Here is a 24,969-nt window from a genome sequence, read left to right as displayed (position 1 = left end):
CGGTTTTTTATCTGCAAAATGGGGCAAGAATGGTCAGGGTTTTTGGAGGCCCCTGAGAAAGCCTGTGAATGTAAAGTGCAGTGTGTCCGTTCGTGTTTGCAGCACCATCCTGTCAGGTTTCTCCTGGAAGGCCCAGACCTCCCCCAGCAGGTTACTGACAGGACCTGCGTCCTAGAGCCCGTGATGCAGGCTGAGAAGAACTGTGAGATCACTCCAGCCTCTTCCCACGCCACCATCTCACAGATGAAGAGACTGAAGAGCACGGAGGGACTTTGCCCAAAGGCTCTCATCTCTCAGGGAGTTACAAGCAAGGCTGGACCTAGAACCCAGTCTCTGGACTTAGGATGCAGGGCAGAAATGTACCCTGTACCATCACCCCAGGAAACTCCCTAACACTACAAATCAGCCTGATGTCTCTGTTTACCAGATCAGGGAGTGGTCAGCCTCATGCCTTTCACTTCAGAGAAGATTCTGGAGCCAGAAAACCTTAGATTTGAATCCCAGCTCTGCCACTTATTAGCTGTGTGACCCTGGATGAGTTATGATGCGTCACCTCCCCACACATCAGTTTCTGATTGAAGATAATGATAGAACATGCCATCGCCCAGAGTTACAGCAGGGGTTACTGTGTGGCAAGCAGAATAATGCTCCCCAAAGATGTCCACATACTCATCCCTGGAACCTGCGGCTTTGCTACCTTCCATGGCAAAAAAAAAGATTTTGCCAGTGTGATTAAGGACCTGGAGATGGGGTGGCTGGCCTGGGTTCTCCTGGTAGGCCCACTGTCATCACAGGGGTCCTTAGTTATACAAGATGGGGGCAGTGGCCTCAGAGTCAGAGAAGGAGATGTGAGGATGGCAGCGGAGGTCAGACTCATGTGACTGCTGGAAGGGGGCCACGAGCTGAGGGACATGGGCAGCCCTTCCCTAGAAGCTGGAGAAGCAAAGGATTTTTCCCTGTAGCCTCCAGAAGGAGCACAGCTCTGCTGGCACCATGATTTTAGCCCAGTGTGACCCATTTTGGACTTCTGTCCTCCCTAACTGTAAGATAATAAATTTGTATCGTTTTAAGCATGAAATTTGAACATATATGCAAACGTGTTAGAAAGGTACCTCGCACTTAGTAGACAGTAACTATTCTGTTTTCTAGAATCCCGGTTTCTGGTATTGTATTCCCTATTCCCACTACACTTGCTCTATCAGACCTGAGATCTCAGCTTCCGCAGCAGGCATGAAGGCAGCAATCCCACATTTCTCTGCTTGACCTTAACTTGCAGTTGCTGAGATATGGGTCTTTTCCAGGACTGAAGTGGCCCCAGATGTCTGTGGGACTGTGTAGACAGGGAGGTGGCCTTGGTGAGCCGTCAGCCTGGACTACCTACTTGGCCATCCCAGCTGTCTGTAGCTTTAGAAAGTGGGAAGGTGGCTGGTCCGCTGCTGGGACAGCTCACAGGGGTCTTGGGCCAAGAGGGCATCTTTTCTTTTAGGGGGTAGAGATTGTCCCAGTCAGCACATGGGAGAACCTCAAAAGCTTCCTGGTTGGACTCCAAGATACTTGCCAGTGTTTCACCCTTCTCTTTGGTTTGTTACTAAAAGGATTGTTATGGCTAAACCTAGTATTTAACATTTGCACAGTTCTTTAGTGGCCAAAGCACTTTCACAACTTAGAATGTCCCTGTAAGGCTGGAGGCCAGATTTTACCCTTGTGATTTTTGCCTGTGGGAAAACTGCAGCTCAGAGCTGCCCTGCATCCTTCAGCTGTTAACTATGTAGCCACTGGCAGGGGTGGGAATCGGGAGGCCTGGCTTCTAGTTTGTCGAGGGTGGCCTTGCACCCTTGCGGAGCCTGCAGCCTTTGCAGTCTGATCAGGGACTTCTCAGTTTCCTGGCTCGGGGACTGCAAGGACTTTCCAGGATACGGGGTGCTGTTGAACAGCATCTTACCAAGCAGGCAGTTTCCTTTTTTAAATGTACTTATCCACCAGGGTGGCTACTCCATTTTATTGCAAGGTGTTTGGCTTAAACTCGTCCAAGGCCCTTTTACTAATATTTTGGAAAGGAAGGAAGTCTTTCTGGACAGAGCTGATGGAAAAACTCAGGACAACAACAGCAAACTGGGTTGACGACACACTCAGACTCAGGGTCCAGCCAGGCATTGTTCAAGGCGCTCAGTGGCCATGGGCTGGACTGTTTAGTGGCTGCAGGGCCCACAAAGCAGGCCTCTGTTTCCACCCACTTCTCTCCCTCGTCTTGGGAGTCTCCAGAGCAACTGCTCCTGAATAGGGTTACCAGGTCCTGGCCCTGGATGCCCTGACATGTGTGGAAGTGTTGGCAGCGACTGCAGGAGTGGATTTTGCACAGAAAGATTAGCAACTCCTTTCACAATTTATGTCCCAGCATACTGGTCCATCTGTATCGGGAGGACTCTGTCCCCTGCTAGGTCTGGCACCTATTTGCTCAGTGAATGGCACTGGCACGCTAAAGGGAGGGTCACCAGCCTGGTCATAGGGAGGAGTGGGTCCTGGGAGGGGAGGCAGTCTCATACCAGCCCCTGCTCAGAACATTTCTTCTGGGAACATGTGGTGTCAGCCAGAATGAGAGTTAGGGAGGGGAGGTGCCGACTGAGCAGGGGAGACAGGACCCCCACCCCCAGTATTTCCTATTTGGCAATTTTGCTGCAGCCCCAAGTTAGACCCGTGGGTGGGGCACTGCAGCCAACTATGCAAGATTCTCTCCTGCCCTCCTGCTTGGAAAAAGACTAAGGCCAGGACGGAGCTCATCTTTGATCACAGGAGGGAGGCACAGTAGCCCTCTGAATTCTGGATCTTTGCAGTTGGTGTGGGGTGGGGGCTGGCACAAAGTCAGAAAGAAAATCGTGCTCTACATGGTTTTCTGTCAGCACGGCTCCTGTTTTCTGGAGCTGAGCTCTCCAGTCTGTATCCAGGAGCCAGTGCCCTGCTTCCTCCAAAAGCTCACCCTACCTCTGGTCCAAAGGCACCCTGGCTGATTTTAGGAGGGAGTGGCACCTATTACAACAGGTGCTACAATTTGCTGGAAGGGATCTGGGTATTATCACTGTTTGGTTCTGGAGACTCACCTAGTCCCCCATGAGAGCATACACAGACTCAGGAGTTTTAGAAGACCCTTCTTGAGAAGGCTGTTTTCTTCTCTAATCTAAATGGCCCTACAGCAACTTTCTTGTAGTCTTTCTCTTTCCAGGAATGCAGTGGTGCGATCATGGCTCACTGCAGCCTCAAACTCCTGGGCTCACATGATCCTTCAGCCTCAGCCTCCTGAGCAGCTGGGACTACAGGCATGTGCCACTAAGCCTGGTTAAGTTTATTTTTTATAGAGGTGAGGTCTTGCTATGTTGCCCAGGCTGGACTCGAACTCCTGGGCTTACGTAATTCTCCTGCCTCAATCTCCTGAGCAGCTGGGGTTACAGGCGCATGACACCATGCCCAGTTTGGAAGGCTTTCTAAATTCCCACCTCTCATTCTTCCTTCTGTGAACTCAGATGGTGTTTCCAGCTTCAGTAAGCTTTCTTCATAGAAGACTTCAACCACCTGTCTCTTAGCCATGCCTGGAAACTTGCTGGAAACTCTATCCTACCCTTGGAAGTTCAGGTATGGATCAAGGAGAAAACTATAGGAAAATCCCACCCCTGCCCTGCCTTTGTTTTTTTGAGATGGAGTATCCTGCTGTCACCCAGGCTGGAGTGTAGTGGTACAATCTTGGCTTGCTGCAGCAACCTCTGCCTCCTGGGTTCAAGCCATTCTTCTGCCTCGGCATCCCGAGTAGCTGGGACTACAGGCGCCCGCCACTACACCCGGCTAATTTTTGTATTTTTAGTAAAGACGGGATTTCGCTACATTGGCCAGGCTGGTCTCGAACTCCTGACCTCAGGTGATCCACCCGCCTCGGCCTCCAAAAGTGCTGGATTTACAGGCGTGAGCCACGCCCGGCCCCTCCCTTTCTTTCCAAATACTTATTTGGCTGTCCTTTCATTCGGCCAATGGAGGTCACATCATGAAGGGTCCAGCCTGTGTCCACTCCTTGAGGATCCTTCCCTATACTCTTCAAAAGTGCCCTTTCAAGGAAGCTGTTTTCCACCTGGCCCAGCAAATTCAAATGCTCCCTTCTGATGGGGCAGAGTCTGAGCTGGGTGCCCAGGGACACAGTGTGAAGCAGAGTTCAGGCTTCTAGAGAATGTGAGTTTCATAAGGGTGAGATGAGATCATGAATCACTCAAAGCCCCACCCTAAGCCTGGGAGACCTCTCCAGCCTCCACTGCTCCAGCTCCCACTTACCTGAGGCTTCTCCTAACTAGACTCCGAACCACAGGCAAATAATCTATCAGCCTAAGAACACAATCAGGCTTCTATCTACACAACCTCCTACTGTCCAACTAAGTAACCAAGCTGTAAGTAAGTGCCTCATAAAAGGACAAAAGGAAGGACAAAAGGTCTTAGCAACTTGAGTCTGCAGATTTTTTTTAATCCTTTTTAGTTCAACATAAAATGAGAAAAAAAAAAAAATACTTCTGACGTTTTCAAAGAACAAATAGGAAAGTATGTTCATATACATTCAACATATACTGCGCATATTGGTTACTACAATACAAAGCAATGAGTTTTTTTTTTTTAAAGTGTAGTTTGCAAGATGGCATGGTTAGTAGGCTCACTGGCCTTCTTCTGGTGTTGCTGGAGGGTGCAGTCTGCTCTCCCATACATACAGTACCATGTAAACAGATCAGGCTGAGCACGTGGTGGTGGTAGGGCAGGTTGGGGGCATAAGAGCTGGAACAAGCACAGATAAGTCAACAGCTTTTAGGGCTTTCTTGGTAAGCCCCCTTCTGGTGAGTAGTTGGTGACCCCACCAAGTGGAGGGGAGACTGGGACCATGGAAACATGGGACAGCTCCCAGGAAGGGCTCTTTCACTGCAGAATTCCACTCAAGGGATATTGGGTCCAGGAGCCGAGCTGCCAGTATCAGTGGAGAAGGACAAGGTGCTTGGAGATCCCGCCAGCAACATCAGGATGGCCATGCCGGGCACCCGCTTTCCTCTGTGCAAATTCAGGATGAAAGACTAGGAGGGGACTCAGGACCTCTTGCTCTCCTTTCTCAGAAAAAAACAAGGGTGGAGAGTCAGAGTATTCAAGGTCTCTCTCTTGTTTTGAAGATCAGAAGGAGATAACCCAGACCCTCTCTCAGCCCCAGCCAGCAGAGAAGACTTTGGTTTCTAACAATGAAGAGAAATAAAGATAACACAAACAATAGCTATTGCATATGCACTGCTTCAACCGGAGAAAGGAGACCACTGCATCTGTCACTGGCACGAGTAAGAGCTGTTCACAATTACAATGCCTAAAGGAAATACTTTGAACAAAAGGTGCAAGTCACAATTCAAATAGAACAGAATCTGGTTAAACATTTCTCATTTAAACAAAAATTCCTTTTCTCTTTATTTATTAATAATGATAATAACAATAATATCAACATTTACCAAAAACAATTTCTACATGATCAAGAATTAAAATATAGGGGCTGAGGGTGCCCAGTGGGGAAGAGGGGGTTAGGAGAGAGGCAGGGCCCAAGGCAACCTACTACACTTCTTGCCTGTGACGAAGAGGCTGAAAGGGGAGAGCATATATATATATATATATATTATATATATATAATATATATACACATATTATATATATATAAAATATATATACACACACATATATATTATATATATACACATATATAATATATATATGGAGAAACAATCGTTTTTATAGCACAACATAAAATGAGAATGAAAGATGTCACGGAAAGCATAGTGCACTGCTGTCGGGTGTTCAGTCCATGGGTAAAACCAGCAGGATGATAAAGGCAACCAACTTTCCAGGTTACAAGAGGGGAGCTGAGTTATCCACAAAAAGCAAAGGCTCCGATTGAGACATTCTAACTGGCAAACCATCTATGCCAGGTCATTCTCAGCCTCCGTGCTAAACTCGTCATATGATCTTGCTGGGACAGACATGTTTTCCGTGGATCCCAGCAGTAAAGACCTCTCTGGGTTCCAGGCTTGGGGGTTTCTCTCTTTTTGTTCTTTTTGTTCTCTAAGTGCCAGAAGCCGTCACCCTTCCTCTCTCCCTTTGCCTGCCAGTAGGATTCCAGAGGATGGCATCCTTTAGTATTTGCTTTTGTGGAAGAGCAATGCAGGGGGATGGAGGGTGCTCTGCTGATGAAGGCTGGGGAGGGAGTGGCCCTGAGGCCCCTGGTCTCTGAACTCTAACTGCTTTGCTCTCCCGTTTCAAAAAAGGAACGAGAGGAAAAAAAGGAAGAAAAAGAAGAAAGTAAATGACCTCCAGAAGAAAACATACCAAAAACAAAACACAACACAAACCCCCAAACACAACAAAACACCAGCAACTCAAATACACTTTCACGAAAGATGAAGAACATGGATTTCCTTCCTGTTTATTTCCTTGGTGACTTGGTCATACAAGCAAACATGGCAAAACCCTCTCAGAACCCAAAAGAACAGCACACGGCTGAGCCAAATGTGCGGAAAGGAGCTGTGATATTTTGGGTGGAGAGAAACACAAGAGCAATTTGGCGCAGCGCCGCAAGACACTGTGGGTTTGCGGTCAACCTTTTCATTCCCAAGCTGTACACAAAACCTGGAATAAAGCAGACACAGAGAAGAATTAGTTTGAAAAGAGACTCAAATATTCCATTTAAAACTTTTAAAAAAATGCAGCGGGTTCACTTTTCCTCAGGTGCTCAGGCAGCTTGCCATACTGAGGCTCTGATATGGATTTGCCAAGTGGCTTCCCTTTCATCAGGCCCCTTCTGTATCTGTATTTTCCAGATACAACCCATGGTGCCGGCTGTGTACGCTTTGCATTACTTCAGCCAAACGAGCCAGTTTCCCCATTCTTTCTACCGTGGGCCTCTCATCACACATTTCCCTAGTCTGGAATATCCTGCCACTTGCTTCTGTACGGCCTTAAAAAATATGGCTGGACATGTTTTCCTGCCAGGTTTTGTCTTTTAGACTGAATTTAAGGACTTCCTCCTTTCCTTATTATGCTGGCCAGAGGTCATCTCCATCCTCTGGAGCCGTAGCTCACTGCTGTCTCTATGAAGGCTACAGCACCTGTAACACGAGGCGGGTCTTGTGTCTTATTCCCCATAACCGAACCAAGAGACTGTCTTTAGCATTTCTTCTGCACACCTCCACCCCTACCTCATGCCCTAAAACTAGCAGGGTAGTTAATGAAAAGCAAGAAACTGTGAGGCCTCGAGGGGAGGCGTGGCACTGTCGACTGCACTGGCCACCACAACACATGGGCTGAAGCTCCCAATCTGGGCCACAGGGCTGGTTTGGCCCTGGCCAGGGTGACACTCACTCTCTGTTTCTTGTTACACGCCTGCCTGCTCCATGCTGAAGGAGACTTCCGGGTGCTTGTAGCTGAGCAGAATGTCTGTAATACACGTAGACGGATAGCAAGAGGAGTTTAAATGCTGGCTGCCATCACTCAGGTCTGGGTGCTCATGACCTCCCAGGCTTGCCCCACATTCTGCAAGACCAAAAAGAACTGAGGTTGGCAGGGAACTGGGGGGCTAGGAGAGCAAGGGGGAGACAGACGAGGAATCGAAGGCAACCTGTCTGAGCATCCCACAGCCTGACTCCCAGCCCTGAATTCTAGCTCACAGCAGGCCCTCAAGGTGTTGAGTGACCAAGATTCTTCTTGTATTCTCCTCTGCCTCTTCCGTTTTTGCCCTTTTCCTTTACCCTTTCCCATCCTTAGGTAAGATCAACTACTGTAGTGAGAGAGAAGATAGAGGACTCCTTCAGAAAGGACCACCTCTTAAAGGGTGAAAGGGACAATAATTTTACTGCCTGCAGGCACCCATTCCTGGCACTGTCTGTGTTCCAGACATTGTGCTAAGCACTTTATACTCACTAAGCCAGGCAGCCCTCAGAGCACGAGGTAGGATAAAGGCTTTGTCATTTTTGCCACTTTATAGATGAGGATCTCAGGGACCAGAAAGCCAAGTGCCTCGCCTGCAGAGCCTGAAAAGGACAGCCTTGGGACTGATGGCAGACCTGTCCTGTCCAAGGCCTACACCTATTATTTGTTATGACACCCTCCCTCGACTGGCTCCAAGAAGAGCTAAAAATGTGCCATTAGGACCTGATGCCCTCTAAGCAGAACCGAAAAAGTGACTGAAGGCATATCATCACAGAGAAGAGAGACAGGAATGGGAGAGCCCTGTGCCATCTGGCCAGAAGCCACAACTCCTTTACACACCCGCACTCAGGGAAGACCAGTGGGGAAAGGGGCTGTGTCCAGAACGTGTGGGATGCTGTGGCTCTACCTCTCCACGAGCTCTTCCTACCGAAGAGGGGAGCAGTCACGGAAGATGGAGGGAGGCCCCTCCAGGAACTTCTCTGGAGTGCCCCATGCATAAGGCTCCTCACCCTCACTTTCCCCATCCTGAAACTGCTGGCTGCCCATGAGCGAAGACTGACTGAGAACTGCATCCGACATCCGGGCCGAGCTAAGTGCTTTCCCAGCCACAAGACTCATTCCTGGCAAGTTATCCAGCTGTACCTGCAGAAAACAGTTAAGAGAAGAAATAAGCACACCAGAGAAGGCACCACTCTCAGGCAACCCCTAAAGACAGCTGGTCCTTCTGAAGGATAGCAGGCAAAAGACACCCTGGGGCCCCACTCCAGACTCCTTCCTCTACAGCACCACCCAAAGGGGGGCGCTCCACAGCCGCAGTGTGGGAAGCTGCCTGGCTTTCCCCTGTGGGGTGGTGAGGGTGGTGCGGATGCGGCAAATCTCAGCTGGTGGTGATACCTTGACACCTACATGGCCTTCTAAAACCAGGTTTCCGACCTCTCCCCATCTCCACTGGGACTTTGTCTTAGGAACAGCACCATCCAGTCACACTCTGCAGTGATGGAAATGTTCTCTGTCTGTCCTGTCCAATATGGTAACCAGTAGCCACAACTGGCTACTGAGCACTTCAAGTGTGACTGAGGAACTGAATTTTTAATTGCTTTTAATTTTAATTGGTTTAGATTTGAATAGCCACATGTGGCTAGCTACTAGACTAGCGCCACCCTAGGAAAACAAAACTGCTGAGGCCCACCAGTTGCCCTGATCTGAGTAAGCTCAATGTAGCTGCTGAAAAATAACCAGAAGCTTATGGGCTCATTTGCTGGGGCCTGAGTTTAGACTAAGAAGAGGTTTAATAACCAAAACTACAGGGAACAGATGGCAACTATTTCTGATTCTTTGGTTTAAAATTTGGAGCACAGATTCTACTTGAATTAAGGTTTGGTCTGTTAGGGTGACTCAAAGAAATGCTCTCAAGGCGGATGGATCACTTGAGGCCAGGAGTTCGAGACCAGCCTGGCCAATATGGTAAAACCCCATACCTACTAAAAATACAAAAATTAGCCAGGCGTGGTGGCAGGCACCTGTAGTCGCAGCTACTCAGGAGGCTGAGGCACAAGATTCACTTGAACTGGGGAGGTGGAAGTTGTAGTGAGCTGAGATTGCACCACTGTCCTCCAGCCTGGGCGACAGAGTGAGACTCCGTCTCAAAAAAAAAAAAAAAAAAAAAAAAGACGAAGAAAAGAAATGCTCCCCCCAGTTTCCAGAAAGTCTGGCTGCCAACTGAGGAAAGCGGCCAAGAGTGGCTACCCCACATCACTATGCTCTGTTTCAAGGCTGGGACTGGGAGGATCCACCTCTGCGCAGCAGGAGGGACCAACATACATAAGCATCGTCGCTGTTCTGGATCGTGTGGTGTCTCTGGAGGGCCCGGGGCCTGTGGTGCTCATGGACAGAAGGGCGTGCTGGGTACCCGAGCCCATTGTGATCCGGCAGCTCCACTGCTTGTCCTGGAGAACTTCTATCCATGCAGTTCCCTATGACAGGCTCTGAGGAGACACAGCAGAATAGAGTCAGTGGGGCGGAACTTCTCCCAGCACTGGAAACTCCCATCCAAGAAACGTCTTGCAAGGGACAATGGGCAAGGCTGAGGAGACCGTGTAACACTAACTGCTAATCCTCAGCCAGTGGTCACAGCTGAGAGGAGCCTGGACCAGCCCTCCAAAAGATGAGCTGTAGGGGAGGGGGTCACACCCTTAGGGAAAAAAATCCCACATAACAGGGCATGGCTGGACCCCACTGAACCTTCTCTTCTTTCATTTCTCTGTTGAATTAACAGTGATCTGTTCTCAAACCTAGATGCACATGAGAATTACTCTCAGAGCTTTCAGGACGCTCTAGCCTGGGAGGATGCGTCTGTTCTGCGGCTGCCTCCTCTCTCCTCCCCCAGCGACCTCAGTGTACCACGCTGCTCCTCTCCTCTTTCTACTTCTGTAACTGCTGCTTCTGACTCCTTTGATGGCCCCTCTACCCTTTCTAAGCAAGTACTCTCCACATTTTTGTCCTTGACCTTCTCTCTCCCCACACTTACTTTGGCAACATCATCTGTTTTCATGGCTGTACTGCCTTTATGTAAAGAATTACTGAAGTGCTCCTTTAAGCCCCAGATCCATACTTCCAGCTACTTACTAGGTATCTTTCCTTGGATATCTAACCAGCATGTAGCACTTACCATGTCCAGCTCCAAACCCATCCACTTCCCCCATAACCTGCTACTCCTTCAGACATTGTAGTACTGATGCCTCATTTTCCAAATCTTCCAGGCATAAGCTCTTGGGGCCACTATTGATTCCTTACTCCTGGCGCTGAATCTACCTTTGCAATGCTGGTCACTTCAATCCCTTTGTTGCCAATCTCATGGAAACCTGACTACCTCTTGCCTGGATTATTTTGCTAGACTCATAACCAATCCCCCATTACTACCCTACAAAGACCAACCACTCTGTAGTCCATTCACTTTCGTTTTACAACACTGCCCCCGGCCATCTTCCAATCAGTGTCTCATACTCCCCTCTCCACACATTCTAAGCTGTAGTCAAATGGGACCACTTAACTGTCCCCCATCTATGCACGATTCTATGCATTTGCTCTCACTGTTCCTTCTATCTGCAAATAACTGATTCTTCTGCCTCCATTCGTGCCAATCCAAAGCAACTCATCATTCTATGTTCATATCAAATGCTATTGTCTTTATTAAACTTTTCCTTTCAAACAGAAATAGATCATTTCTTCCTTTAAACTTCAAAAGACTTTGTGTCTGATTGCTCTAACATTATCCTTGTTACCATGTTCAATTATGTACTTAATCATTCACATTAGACTATAAATTATTTGCAGGCAAGAACTATATCTCATGTATGTCTGTGAACCTTCAGTGTTCTAGAAACTGTCCTATACCCATTATGATCTCTTTCACTGATGTCAGTAAATGCTCTTTAGGCCGGGAGTGTGTAATCCCAGCACTTTGGGAGGCCGGGGCAGGTGGATCACCTGAGGTCAGGAGTTCGAGACCAGCCTGGCCAACATGGCGAAACCCTGCCTCTACTAAAAATACAAAAATTAGCCAGGTGTGGTGGCATGCACCTGTAGTCCCAGCTACTCAGGAGGCTGAGGCAGGAGAATTGCTTGAACTCAGAAGGCAGAGATTGCAGTGAGCCAAGACCATGCCACTGCACTCCAGCCTGGGCAACAGAGTGAGACTCTATCTCAAAAAAGAATAATAAAAATAAACACTGTCTTAATATGGGCTACTATCCTGTCAGAGCATACAACTCTATAGATTAGAATTGGAGAGAAAGAGGAATGAGTACTTTTTCTTGATCAAGGATAGTCAAGAAGACTATCAAAGCCACACCCATGTTGACAGGATCCTCCTGGTAGCACTTCTGACTTCAGTCTTTAAAAGCCTGGGACTTGAAAATAAGTTGTATTTGCTTGGTTGGTTTTCTGAGTTAATGCTTCTTGGAAACTACTGAGCTTATCTTGGATGAACTGACTCTTGGTGGGACTAAGTTTAAAAAAAAAAAAAAAACTCTTAATAGCAAACACAGCTCTAATGCTAACTGTGCCATTCCAATGAGCTATTTGAATAATGAAAGCAAAGCATACTTCTTGACTGTTGGGTAAAGGATTTCAGGTCTCTGTATTTAAATGGTTTTCTATGATGATTAAGGTTAGGCTCGGACTTAGGGGCAGAGGCAGGATGGAAAGGGAGGGAAGCTACCTGACATGCACATTGCTAGTAGTGCAAGACATTCTGGAGAAAATTAGAGGAGAAGGGAGCTTCCCAACTACCAAAGATGATGGCAAGTGAGAAATCTCTTGAAAGTTCTCTGAGCAAAGAGGTAAAAGTAACAGCCAGAAGCCAACTCTTATGCTACAGCCAGCTAAAAACCAGCAGAGAGAAGAAGATGAAAGAAAACCTACACCAGGACGGCTGGGCGTGGTGGCTCACGCCTGTAATCCCAGCACTTTGGGAGGCCGAGGCGGGTGGATCACGAGGTCAGGAGATCGAGACCATCCTGGCTAACGCGGTGAAACCCCATCTCTACTAAAAATACAAAAAATTAGCCGGGTGTGGTGGCAGGTGCCTGTAGTCCCAGTTATTCTGGAGGCTGAGGCAGGAGAATGGCGTGAACCCAGGAGGCGGAGCTTGCAGTGAGCCGAGATCACGCCACTGCACTCCACTCTGGGTGACAGAGCGAGACCCCCGTCTCAAAAAAAAAAAAAAAAAAAAAGGATACCAGGACTTGCTCTGTGGGATTAGCCCGCCCGTCCTACCCACTCTGCCCAGTTCCTCTCAGTGGGCACTACTCGCATGTTGGCGCCAAGGCCAACCAAAAACCACTGGCAGGAAGTGGTGCAACATGGCTGTGTAGGAGTGAGGAAATGATGATTCTGTCTGCTTTGCCAAGAAGCAATGCAAGCAGCCGCTTCTTACTTTTTCAAAAACCTATGTTGTCTTCGATAGCTAACATCATCTACTCAATTCCTTGGGGTGTTTTTTTCCTTTAAGCCTGATTATATAGTTGGATGCAAATCTCATCAGTTGCATCTCTTTGCTCTCTGCAAGGACAAACATGAGCGCTCTCCTGTTTAAAGATTTTTAAAAGATCATTACTAACCATGAGGAAACAGCAAAGCTAACAAAATGTATACAGTCCTGGTTGGAGCCTTCCTGCCTCTTCTGGAGGCCTCAGTGTTTTGGTTTGTTTGCCGTGTCTTTTAAGGGTCTTTTCCCTCCCTCTCTTAGAACTTGTTTTTATTCCTGAGAATGGGGCCCCTGCAAACCAAAACACCCACCACCCACCTTTGGGCTCTGCCTTGACTGCTCTCTTCCCCACCTTCAGGTCTGATGCCTGTAGGCACCAAGACAGAACAAGTGACTGCCTGACAAACCATGTGGGGGGTCTTCCTGACTCCCAGCCCAGAGCTCATCCCTCAGCCAAGCTGGAGTTGAGCACAAGGGTCATGAGCGCAAGCTCTGGAGTCAGGAAGACTTGGCCGTAAATCCTGGCTTCACTGCTTCCTGAGGAGCGGGAGCTTGGGTGAATTATCCCGCTCTGCTGGGTCTTAGTTATCTGTACAACAGGACTGACTCAATGGGTGTGGAGTGCTTCATAGAGGTTACTGCATTGTAAAAGCTCAATAAAGTCTGGCATAATTTATATTCAGTTTAGAAATGTTATTTCTGAGTGCATAAGGGCGTACTGAGTCAGCTGACAAAAACAAACAAGGAAATAGATTTAATTACAGAACCCTGCTTGCAGAATTATGAGGGACAATTTACCCATATGTAAATGAACAAATGACTCAGGGAAACTTTAATTTCCAGGAGAAGCCTCTGATTCAGGACAGACAAATGTGAGTTAAAAACGAGATGAAAAAGAGCATTAACAGGAGTCAGGGGATACACCAGGGTTCTGTCTGCTCAAGTTTCAGTATCATCAGTAGGTCAAAGACCTGGAGGCTAGCATCTCTCTAAGGCAGCTGTGCTTGGAGGGCACAGAGTGAGCAAAGAGGTGTGAAGGACAAAATATATGACCAGGGGTCAGAAAACTGGGCACAGAGTGGGCAAAGAGGTGTGAAGGAAAAATCTATGACCAGGGATCAGAAAACTTGAAGTCAGGACCCAGCTCCCTCACCAGCAAATTACACAAGTGTTGGCAAATCTTTCAGCTTCTCCTCAGGGTTCCTGATCTGAAAACCGAGGGTTGTTTGCGGGCTCAAAAAGACAACACATGTGAAAGAGTCTTTAATCAGCTGTAAGAGACCAAGTAAGTCAAGTCTGATTTTTGGTAAGAATGCTGACCCTGAGTTTAGAAGTCCTTTGTGACACTCCATGAATGAGACCCTATTGACCATTTTGGGGGGTATAAACAGACTAACCCACTGCCCAAGGAACATGAAATTGAGGATCAAATCTTTGGCAACCCTTTATGCCAATTCAGCAGCTACCAAAGGACATAGAAATCATGGAGGAAAGACGGTTCCCCAGAGTTACATGCTCGAATTTATCAAACTAAAGCTAAGAGAGTGCAGAGGTGGGATGATCGTCCGATCACACAAGGGGGAAAATGCACAAACGGACACAATGCACACCACTCACCTGCCCGGGGAACTTTGGGGCAACTTGCACAATTCTCTATTGAATCTGTCAATGTTGACTCGTCCTTACTCACTTACTGGGTTTTGAGAGAAAATGGGAGCAGTGACGTGCCTGCATACTCCCCTTAAAGGCTCTGGGGTAACTCCTCTGACTCTGTCAGCATTTTACTGCTCTGTGAGGCCTGAGTAATAATGCTGAGGCTGACTGAGCTCAGAGAAGAGGATGTGGTTTTCTTTGTGAGTTCCAGTTGGTAATCTCATGGTGTAGACTGATTATGCTGCTGTATTTATTTGCAAAGTCAAAAAAATCAAGTGTATGTACCGCTATAGAAGACAAACCTTGCTTTTCCTTTTAAGGTGGCAGGCAGGGAGATTACAGACAGCGTGGGGCATGTGAAATCTGACACTTCTCCAAACCTTTGGCATGCTGCCTGCTCAGTGCTCTCACAGTGCCTGGCCTCATATTGGCTGGTGGCAAATCGCCATCAAGGAAATAGGTAACCATGGACACTGATACGATGGCATCTAATTTTCCTTTACTAATACCAACATGGCTGGGTGTGGTGGCTCGTGCCTGTAATCCCAGCATTTTGGGAGGCCGAGGAGGGAGGATTGTTTGAGCCCAGCAACATAGCAAGACCCCATCTCTACCAAAGGGAAAGAAAAAATTAGCTGGGTGTAGTAGCACACACCTGTAGTCCCAGCTGCTCAGGAAGTTGAGGTGGGAGGATTGCTTGAGCCCAGGAAGTCGAGGCTGCAGTGAACCGTGGTTGTACCACTGCACTCTAGCCTAGGTGACAGAGCAAGACCCTGGCTCAAAAAGTAACTAAATAACAACAATCCCTGTTCATCTACCCTTAAGAAATGCTAAGAAGATCACACTAGCTCTGCTCTTCTTAATGATACTTCTTGTAGCACTCAGTACCTAGCACTTCACAGCAAAGCTGTTTATGAGCTTGTTTTACATCCCCCGGTAGAGTAGAAGCTCCCTGAGGACAGATTCTTTATGCTTTCATCTCTGCATTTGCACAGCACCTACAGTAGAGTCTTGTGCAACACAGTTGAGATGGAGAGACCATTAAAAGAAACAGCAGGCATTCCTTCCTGGCCAGAATGGTTGAGAAGAGTAAGCTCCTCCACTTGCCTGCAGGGCGGTGGGGGCACAGCATTATAAGCCTTTCATGACAAAAGTGAACAGTAAATTATCTGATGATTTTTTCGGTAAAGTAAAAATGTAAGCTCTGAAGTTTTCAAAAGAAACTTGAAGGCCGGGCATGGTGGTTCATGCCTGTAATCCCAGCACTTTGTGAGGCTGAGGTGGGTGGATCACTTGAGGTCAGGAGTTCAAGACCAGCCTGGCCAACATGGTGAAACCCCGTCTCTACAAAAAAGCCAGGCGTGGTGGTGCATGCCTATAATCCCGGCTACTCAGGAGGCTGAGGCAGGAGAATAGCTTGAACCCAGGAGATGGAGGTTGCAGTGAGCCGAGATGGTGCCACTGAATTCCAGCATGGGAAACAGTGTGAGACTCTGCCTTAAAAAAAAAAAAAAAAAGAAGAAGAAGAAGAAGAAGAAACTTGAGTTTTTTTCATGGTACAGCTTAGTCTAGACGATGCATTTTAGAAAACCTCTGTCCTTAGCTTCTACTAATGCCTTCATGTACACTGTACTTCAAACGAACCAAGCCTGCTGCCGTCCTTGGAAAAATTCCTTTAGACAGTCCCACCCACTGTTCTTTTCTCTTGCTTCTCCTCTAGATCCAAATGGCAAATCTTCTTCATCTACCAGGACCCAACCCACAAGCTACTTACTGCTGGAAACCTACCTCATTCCTTGGACTGAACTAATCTTTCCCTTCTCTGGTGTGCCCACAGCACTTGCACCAACAGTGGGTACTCAACAGACTAGCATGCCTGCCGAAGAAGGGGTCCTCTGACAATCAGGGGACAATGGGGAATTATGCTCTCCAGACTTTCTATACATTGAAGTCACACAGGAAGGAAGGTAAAGAGAAACTAGAGAAAATAATTTTTGAAGAAAAACATTTCAAGAAGTATTGAAAGTACACGGTGACCCAGGCTGGGGCAGGGGTGGAGGGCAGAAGCACTGTTTGCTGTAGCTGTGCACTCCTTCCTCAGTGCCCTGCACACCCGGGACTTGCTCAGTGAGCATCTCTCTTGTCAGTGACAGCTAGTGTGAGTACTCTTATGTTCAGCTGCCACTAAATACCTCTTGACTTTGGGGACAAATTACTTAATCTCTGTGCCTCTGCTGTTGCACTGGTAAATGGGAGTAAGAGTTGGTTATTCTAGGGTTGTACAGTTGTTGTGAGGATTAAATGAATCTGTATGTGAACAGCATTTGGTGACTGGCACATGGAAGGCACAACAGAAATGTCGAGCTTGGCCGGGCGCGGTGGCTCACGTCTGTAATCCCAGCACTTTCGGAGGCTGAGGTGGGCGGATCACGAGGTCAGGAGATCGAGACCATCCTGGCTAACATGGTGAAAGCCCGTCTCTACTAAAAATACAAAAAAATTGCCGGGCGTGGTGGCGGGCACCTGTAGTCCCAGTTACTCGGGAGGCTGAGGCAGGAGAATGGCGTGAAACTGGGAGGAGCTTGCAGTGAGCCGAGACTGCACCACTGCACTCCAGCCTGGGCGACACAGTGAGACTCCATCTCAAAAAAAAAAAAAAGAAAGAAATGTGAGCTCATCTCCTTTTCATGCCAACTATAGTGTGCTGGAAGCTTCCATCTGCAGGGGAATCTTTTCCACAACATCCCCATACCATCATCCCACCTCTGTTAGAAAGCTCCCAGGTTGCTAAGGCAGCCTATTCTGGAGAGTTCTTATAAAGCTCTTCCATAGGATGAGCTGAAATTTGCTGCAACTTCTATCTTGATCTCGGGACTGCCCCATAATATGAACCCAGAAAAATCTGATCCCTTCTTCCAACTAACAAGTGTGGTGTTTCTCTTAGTTTTTCCTCCCAATCCTAAATACCCTCAGGTCTGTTAACCATTCCACCTATGACCTGGTTCTGAAAGCTCCCACCCTCCTATGTCCACTAAGACTACAGCAGCCACAGGTGGACACAATACATCTCACTGGAGCCAGCCTCTGAGCTGGATGACACCCACCTGTTCAAAAGGTCAGGCTTGAATTGGCATTTCAGGCAACAATTCCCTCCCTAAGAGTGCATAATGAGTATAACTTGGCACCACCAAGGCTTTTTCACAGAAACCACTTTACAGCAAGGCCTTCTCCACTGCTCTGTGCCGCAGGACTGAATTCCCCTTGGAGCTGAGTTTTCAGCATTGCCTTTAAAGGACAGGGCAGAAGATGCAGGTAATTCCAGGGAGGGAAGGATGGAAGAAACTGCTCAGTCTCAGGGTTGTACGGTTTACAGATAAATTGCTTTTTATTCCCTTGGATGGCAATGGTGAGGAGTGGTAAATTGCAAGATTCCTGGTTTTGTCTAGGATGAATGCTATGATGCTAACAGAACTATATTTTCTAAGTATAACTTACTGAGTGTAATCCTGATCTCCTTCAGAATGAGAATGAATATACTCATTAATTATAAAGTGGTACAAAATGAAATAATGGGGCCCCTTATGATGCTGTAATATTCCACATTTAGCTCACTAATAAAACGACCAGAGTAATAATACCTCACTTATGCACGGAAATCATACACTTCAGATCATCTGAATGTGCCTCTTTCTCTCTCTCACACAAACATTACATAGAAACAAACATATATACATGTTTTCATCTCCACAGATACTCTAAGATACTCCATTGTTCCTCCGCACCTTCTTCACAGATGAGGGAAATCAGAATCAGAGGGTTTAAATGACAAAGTTATCACATATATGATAGCTGCAAGAGCAGAATTAAGGTGCTTTGACTCTTGTTCCCCCACTATTTACACTAAATTATGTTTGGCTGACTTTTTTCTACTGCAAAGTTAAAGTTAGCTCTTTTGATGGCAGTCAAGAATTTCTGGGTTCCAAGAAACCGTGGTATAAATAAGGGAAACAGATCATCTGTCTTATTGACTAAGTGCTAATTTTGTGTCATGGTCCTTTGATTTTGAAAATGGAGCCCTCACCCACCAATGCCCACTTCCTACATGCTTCTCCCCAAGAAGGTCCTGAAGCTCTTCTCAGAAATTCTTTTTTTCTTAGGAACACAGAATACTAGCTGAAAAAAGATAACATTACTGAGTCAGTTGATTAGGGCAGACTGGCCCAGGACTTTCACTGTGAGGAGACACTTACCTCTGCTGGGCACCTTATTTTTACTGAATGCAACAGTTGGCTGATGACCATAGGGATGTATCCCCAATTCCTGGGCATGACTCACAGTTCCTAGCAAAGATTCAGGGTCCCCAGGTCCACTGGTACTCAAGAGCAAAGGGCTGTCATGGCAACCTTTGGTCAATGTACTTGAACTCTTACTGTCTGGGAAGCCGTCCTTGGCCCCCTCACACGAGCAGTCCTCCTCCATGCTCTCTGAATGCATCAGTGCCGGCTGATGAGCATACCCGTGGGGCGGGGTGGCTGAGGAAGCCTGTGAGATACATTCTTGTGCCCTGATTTGTAGCAGATGCTGGGGGCTGGTGTGATGGTGATAAGAGTCAGCATTTTGATAGGATAAAGCCTGGCGCTCTGTCATGCTCTGTCCTGCAAGGCTGGGAGCCAGAGTCCCCTGCATCCCCTTGGTTCATGTGCCTGAACAGTTCCTGGTATTCTTGCTGTTGCTGCTGTTGCTGCTGCTGCTGCCGTTGTTGCTGCTGCCTTTTAATGAGCTGTGCAAACTCCGCTGGGGGCAGCCGGATGTCTGAGTGGCCAGTGAGCGAATGTCGGGGAGACAGCAGTCCTTGAAGGATGTGGGGTACCTGCTGGTGTCTTGCATAGTCTGGCGGTGTGGGAGATAGCAGGGCCTGCTGTAGTGCCGATGTGGTATAGTGTGGCGGCTGCTGATGTGCACTGGGAGGGAAGGTGGGGAATTGGTCAAGTGGAGGGACTTTCAGGGCTTGGGTTGGAGAGAACCCCACTCCTGTTGAAGGGCTGTAGCTGCTGGGGGAACCTCGGGACTGGTCCGAAAACAGATGGGGGTGTAAATGCGCCTGGTCGTAGTTAGCAGGGGAGAACCGATTCACGTTCAAGCTGCAGACACAAAAGGGAGTGAGTACCAGACATCCACGTAACAAGTCCTAGACTTCCCGGGGAACAGCCCCTCCTCCTCCTCCTCAGTAGGGAGAACCCACTGGTACAGAGAACTGTGGTGTGACAGAGAAGTGGCAAATGTATGCATTGTCCCTATTTATTCCATTATTGGCTTGTCCAGTAACCTCCAAGGGACTGAGGGCACTGCGTGGGTAATAGATCTAGCTCATCTTGAAGGAAGCAACTTCAAGATGTTCCCTTCAAGAAAAGGGGAACTGACATTTTTATCCATTCCTCTAACAGGCCATTTTCTTCTTTGCAAGCAGACACTAAGGTAGCTTTCCCATTTTCCACCTCAGCCTCATTAGAATTTTAACCCTGGGTCAATAAAAAGCAGACAAGTTCATCCCACACCCACCATCCTGATTTTAGAAAACATGAGAGTACAGCCTAGTCAGGCCCATTCTCCTTCCCTCCTTTTCTTTCACTCTGCTAAGGGGCTTCCTCCCACCTGGATCCATGCATAGATGGCTGGGTGACGTTAGGCGGTCTTACCTGTGAGCCTCTGCACTGTCAGCACTCAGCTGCTTGGACAAGGGACGGTGCCCATAGCTGAGGGTGGCCATCAGGTTTGTACGGTGCTGCATCTGCATCTGACTGGCACTGGGACTGATGGAGATGCCCCGCCCACTGGAGCCTGCAGCTGTGCCTGGCATGTTGCTGAGCATGTCAGCAGGCTCTTGGACTTGGATGGTGACCTGCTGTGACTGAGCAGGCTGCTGCATACCCAAGCAGGTTAGTGCCACGCTGGGAGGAGAGGAAGAGTTCTCAGGCTGCTGCTGAAAGATTGCACTGCGGGAAGGTAAGCCTTGAAACTGGGAGGAAGATGCAGCTCCTGGAGAGAAAGGAACCGCAGAGTGACCAAGTGCCCAGGTCACCAGCCAGCCAGGAGTAATGAGAGCCAATGAGGATACTCAAACCACATACCAGCTCAAACAGTGCTTCTCAAACTGCAGTGTGCACAAGACAAGTCTGGAGAACTCGTTAAACAGAAGATTCCTGGGCCCTATCTATATAATTATGTTTCAAACTCTGATTCAGTAGGTCAGATGGGCCCCCAAGAATTTGTGTTTCCAACAAGTTCCCCTAAAAGCTGGTCCATGGATTATTCTTGGGGTAATTCGGATCTACGCAGTGCTTCTTGAACTTTCGCGTGCACACAAATGGCCTGGCATCTGGTTAAAAATGCAGACTCTAGGCTGGGCGTTGTGGCTCATGCCTGTAAGCCCAGCACTTTGGGAGGCCAAGGTGGGTGAGTCACCTGAGGTCAGGAGTTCAAGACCAGCCTGGCCACCATGGTGAAATCCCGTCTCTACTAAAAATACAAAAATTAGCTGGGTGTGGTGGTGGGCGCCTGTAATCCCAGCTACTTGGGAGGCTGAGGCAGGAGAATCATTTGAACCTGGAGGCGGAGGTTGCAGTGAGCCAAGATCACACCACCGCACTCCAGCTTGGGTGACAGGGTGAGACTCCATCTCAGAAAAACAAAAAACAAAAAAACTCTTAACAGGTCTGGAATACAACCTGAGATCTTGCTTTTTCTCCCAATGTTGGTGGCTGGAGGACCCCACTTTAAGTAGGAAGGGCCTAGAGGCCAATTCAGACTCTTCTCAAGGATCCTAGGGAGACTGACTAGGGACGTAGCTTGGAGAGTGTTACTCAAGAGATCCTAAGACGCCTGACCTCTGAAGACTCACAGTCACGGTATACTTATCTTCACTCCCATCTATACACCCACAAGAGAGGGGCCCACGTGCATAGCAGACAGTCAAATGGAGGCGTGACTATAAGGAAGGTTCCGGTAGCTGCTTTTTATTTGGTAGGGCTGGAGGTTTTATTAAAAATATTAATAATAGTTAACCTTTATTGAGAACTATTTTGTGCCAGAGACTGTTCCAAGTGTTTTACATATATCTACATACTGTACCACAATTATCCTCAGTTGACGTTTGAGAAGTACTATGGTTTGGCTCTCTGTACCCACCCAAATCTCATCTTGAAGTATAGTCCCCATGTGTCAAGGGAGGGACCTGGTGGGAGGTGACTGGATCACAGGGCGGTTTCCTCCATGCTGTTCTCATGATAATGAGGGAATTCTCGAGAGCTGGTTATTTGATAAGTTTCTGGCACTTTCCCCTGTGCAGTCTCTCTCCTGCCACCACGGAAGACAAGCCTTGCTTCTCCTTCTGCCATGATTGTAAGTTTGCTGAGGCCTCCCCAGCCACGTGGAAATATGAGTCAATTAAACCTCTTTCCTTTATAAATTACCCAGTCTCAGTCAGTTCTTTATAGCAGTGTGAAAATGGACTAATTCAAGAAGTCAAGTTAACTTACCCAAGGGTTAACAGCTAAGAAACTGATGGAACCAGGATGCAAACCAAAGCAGCTTGGCTCTAGAGCCCATACCCCTGAATACTATGTTATTCTGCCTTTCAAATGGTTTATGGTACTCAAAACTGAGACTATCATTTTTTCCCATGTGGCATATAATGAACTGTTTGGTCTGAACCTCTCCACTCACCGTGAGGCTGGATCATGGCACTGCTCATGGGGGGAGGACTATTACTGGGCTGCCTGAAGAGATGGTTGTTGGGGTGGTTGGGGGGTGGGCTTGAAGGCTGAATCCTTAACCTTAAAAATAACAAAAGAGATACACAAAGAAGCTTCCTAAGGTGACAGTACAATCTTACATTTCAGCCATATAACATATATAAGTGGAAACTTTTTTTTTACTTTGATAGGCCTTCATGTTAGAAAAATATACATAAGCCATCCACCACAGTCTATTTAAAACCTGTCTACATCTTGTTTGACCAGACTTCCCAGCCAAAATGGCAGAGTTCATTGTGGGCCTATGTCTGGCCTCCTGTATTAGATATCAGATTACTTTGCTCATGAGGCTAAGGAAATGAAGTGGCACAGGAAGTTGGGATTTCAAGAAGGTTCCTGAAATTTACACTGGTTTCTCTTCTTTTCAAATAGATTCTTGCAAGATGAACGCTCAAGTCAGTCCATTATCTCCCAGTGAGTCAAGCCAAGGATACCATGCTATGGAGACAATGGCTTAGGCACAACACAAAATGATTCATACCTCTGGAGCTGGTGGGTGAGGAGGGCTGGCTGATTCTCACATGCAGCCTGAAGAGGTGGAGATGGCTGAGGAGGACAGATAGAATCCTAAAACATATATGGGGAAAGGAAAAAAATTATTGCGAGCTTGAAGATTACTCAGAGCTATTCTCAGGAAGGGAAGAAATAGAAAGAACTATCTGTGTCTCAGATTTATGCTTTTGTTGTTCACCAGAAGATCTGATCACCTTTATTAAAACATGTCAACCACAAATAGAACTCAAATCCACTTTGCGCTGAGTGGTCTCCTCCAAAATGCATAGGCAAATCAGCCTGAAAGCAAACTCCAAACAAGTTGGAGAAAGCAAAGAGTGAGAGCCTACTTGAATTTGTTGCTGGAGAATTTGATGGTGCTGCTCCTGCTGGTATAACATATGCTGCTGCTGGGTCTTTTCCAGGGTTCTTTCATCAATCTGCCCCCCGTACATCTTCTGCAGCTGCTCACACTCCTGAAGGGAAAGTAGTTAATACAGATGGGATGCAGCTAGACCCACCCCATGCAGTGATTTCAGCAGATGCAGATCTGCCCCCAAGGTCTTATGGGCAGAAAGAGCCGCAAGAGAACAGTGTCCGTGATGAGCAATTAACTCATTTATATAAGTATCTGGTGCACTAAATAGATTCACATCCAGTTCTGTATGAATGAATGGAAAACATCAAGGATGGCCTCTGTATGAGTACAAGTGTCCAATGTGAAATCTGTGTACAAAGCACATGCCACTGGAAGCTTGGTCATCAGGAAGGCAGAAAGGAAATTGGTTCTTCATAGAATCTTTATAGTATACAAACATATAGAGGTATGTTTCCTTCCTCTGAGAGTGCCATTCTATACCACCTGGAGAGAATGCCAGGTGGTAACAATGTACAGCAGGTTTAATCAAGACCCAGCATTCTAAATCATGAGTGGAGTGCCAGGGGTACAAGATGGCTCACGCCTGTAATCCTAGCACTTTAGGAGGCCAAAACAGGCGGATCACCTGAGGTCAGAAGTTCAAGACAGCCTGGTCTACATGGTGAAACCATGTCTCTACTAAAAATACAAAAATTAGCTGGCGTGGTGGCGGGTGCCTGTAGTCCCAGCTACCCAGGATGATGAGGCAGGAGAATCTCTAGAACCCAGGAGGCGGACGTTGCAATAAGCCGAGATTGTGCCACTGCACTCCAGCCTGGGTGACACAGCGAGACTCAGTCTCAAAAAAAAGAAAAAAAAAAAAACAAAAAAAAACTCAAGCCCAGAAATTCCTTTCCAATGAACTAGAGACAGGAGAAAAATTTAGTCCCTTCATGGGGGAAGGAAGTTTGATCCTGGGGAGGGCTGTACATAACACAAAGTAAAGAAAGTGCATTAGAAAGCTATACTTTCTTTTTCTTTTAAGGCAGAGTCTTGCTTTGTCGCCAGGCTGGAGTGCAGCGGTGCGACCTTAGCTCACTACAACCTCTACCTCCCAGGTTCAAGTGATCCTCCCACCTCAGCCTCCCGAGTAGCTGGGACTATGCTAGTTTTTAATTTTTTTTTGGAGAAAGGGTTTGTCATGTTGCCTAGGCTGGTCTACAACTCCTGGGCTCAAGCAATCCTCCCACGTCGGCCTCCCAGTGTGCTGGGATTATAGGCGGGATCCACCATGCCAGGCCCAGAAAGCTGTACCTTTTTAACCTATAAAACTGCAATGTTGCTGACATAAAAGGGGTACGTTTACCACCCCAGTCCACCTGCAATCCTGGCCTCTGTCACCCATGCTCCACCAGGGATGGCTGCCACCTCTTCCATTACCTGCTGCAGCTGTTTGATGCTGCTGTTGTTGCTCATTTTTTCCAGGTGAGCTTTGAAGGCCTGGATGCTCGCAGCCCCATCTGAGAACCGGCGCACAGGGGAGAAACGCTCCGTAGGGAGGTGCAGAGTGTTGGAGTCCTTGTAGGTAGAGCTGAATACATGGGAAGAGAAGGTTAGAGGCTAGGACTCAGGAGCTTTGACCAAATCACACAGGGACTGCTGTTCCAGACGAACATAAAGACGGCTGGCTGCCCAGG

The 24,969-nt window shown here is 47.5% G+C and overlaps 1 protein-coding gene across 1 annotated transcript in view; it reads right to left on the bottom strand.

The window, feature by feature from the left end:
- Positions 1-4,474: 4,474 nt before the first annotated feature.
- The window catches only part of LOC104668901 (serine/threonine-protein kinase SIK3), a 55,275-nt gene continuing 34,780 nt past the window's right edge, over positions 4,475-24,969 (bottom strand). The window contains 11 exon segments of the mRNA XM_030917417.1: positions 4,475-6,672; positions 7,405-7,575; positions 8,481-8,613; positions 9,793-9,956; positions 18,862-19,291; positions 19,293-19,752; positions 20,308-20,647; positions 22,334-22,443; positions 22,904-22,989; positions 23,265-23,390; positions 24,713-24,863. Of these exon segments, the coding sequence (XP_030773277.1) occupies positions 7,418-7,575; positions 8,481-8,613; positions 9,793-9,956; positions 18,862-19,291; positions 19,293-19,752; positions 20,308-20,647; positions 22,334-22,443; positions 22,904-22,989; positions 23,265-23,390; positions 24,713-24,863 (2,158 nt within the window). The 3' untranslated portion in view covers positions 4,475-6,672; positions 7,405-7,417.

This window comes from Rhinopithecus roxellana, chromosome 15, assembly GCF_007565055.1.
Source record: "Rhinopithecus roxellana isolate Shanxi Qingling chromosome 15, ASM756505v1, whole genome shotgun sequence".
Classification (NCBI taxonomy): Eukaryota; Metazoa; Chordata; class Mammalia; order Primates; family Cercopithecidae; genus Rhinopithecus; species Rhinopithecus roxellana.
Note: the sequence above shows the minus strand (reverse complement) of the source record. Positions and strands in the feature narration are given on the sequence as shown.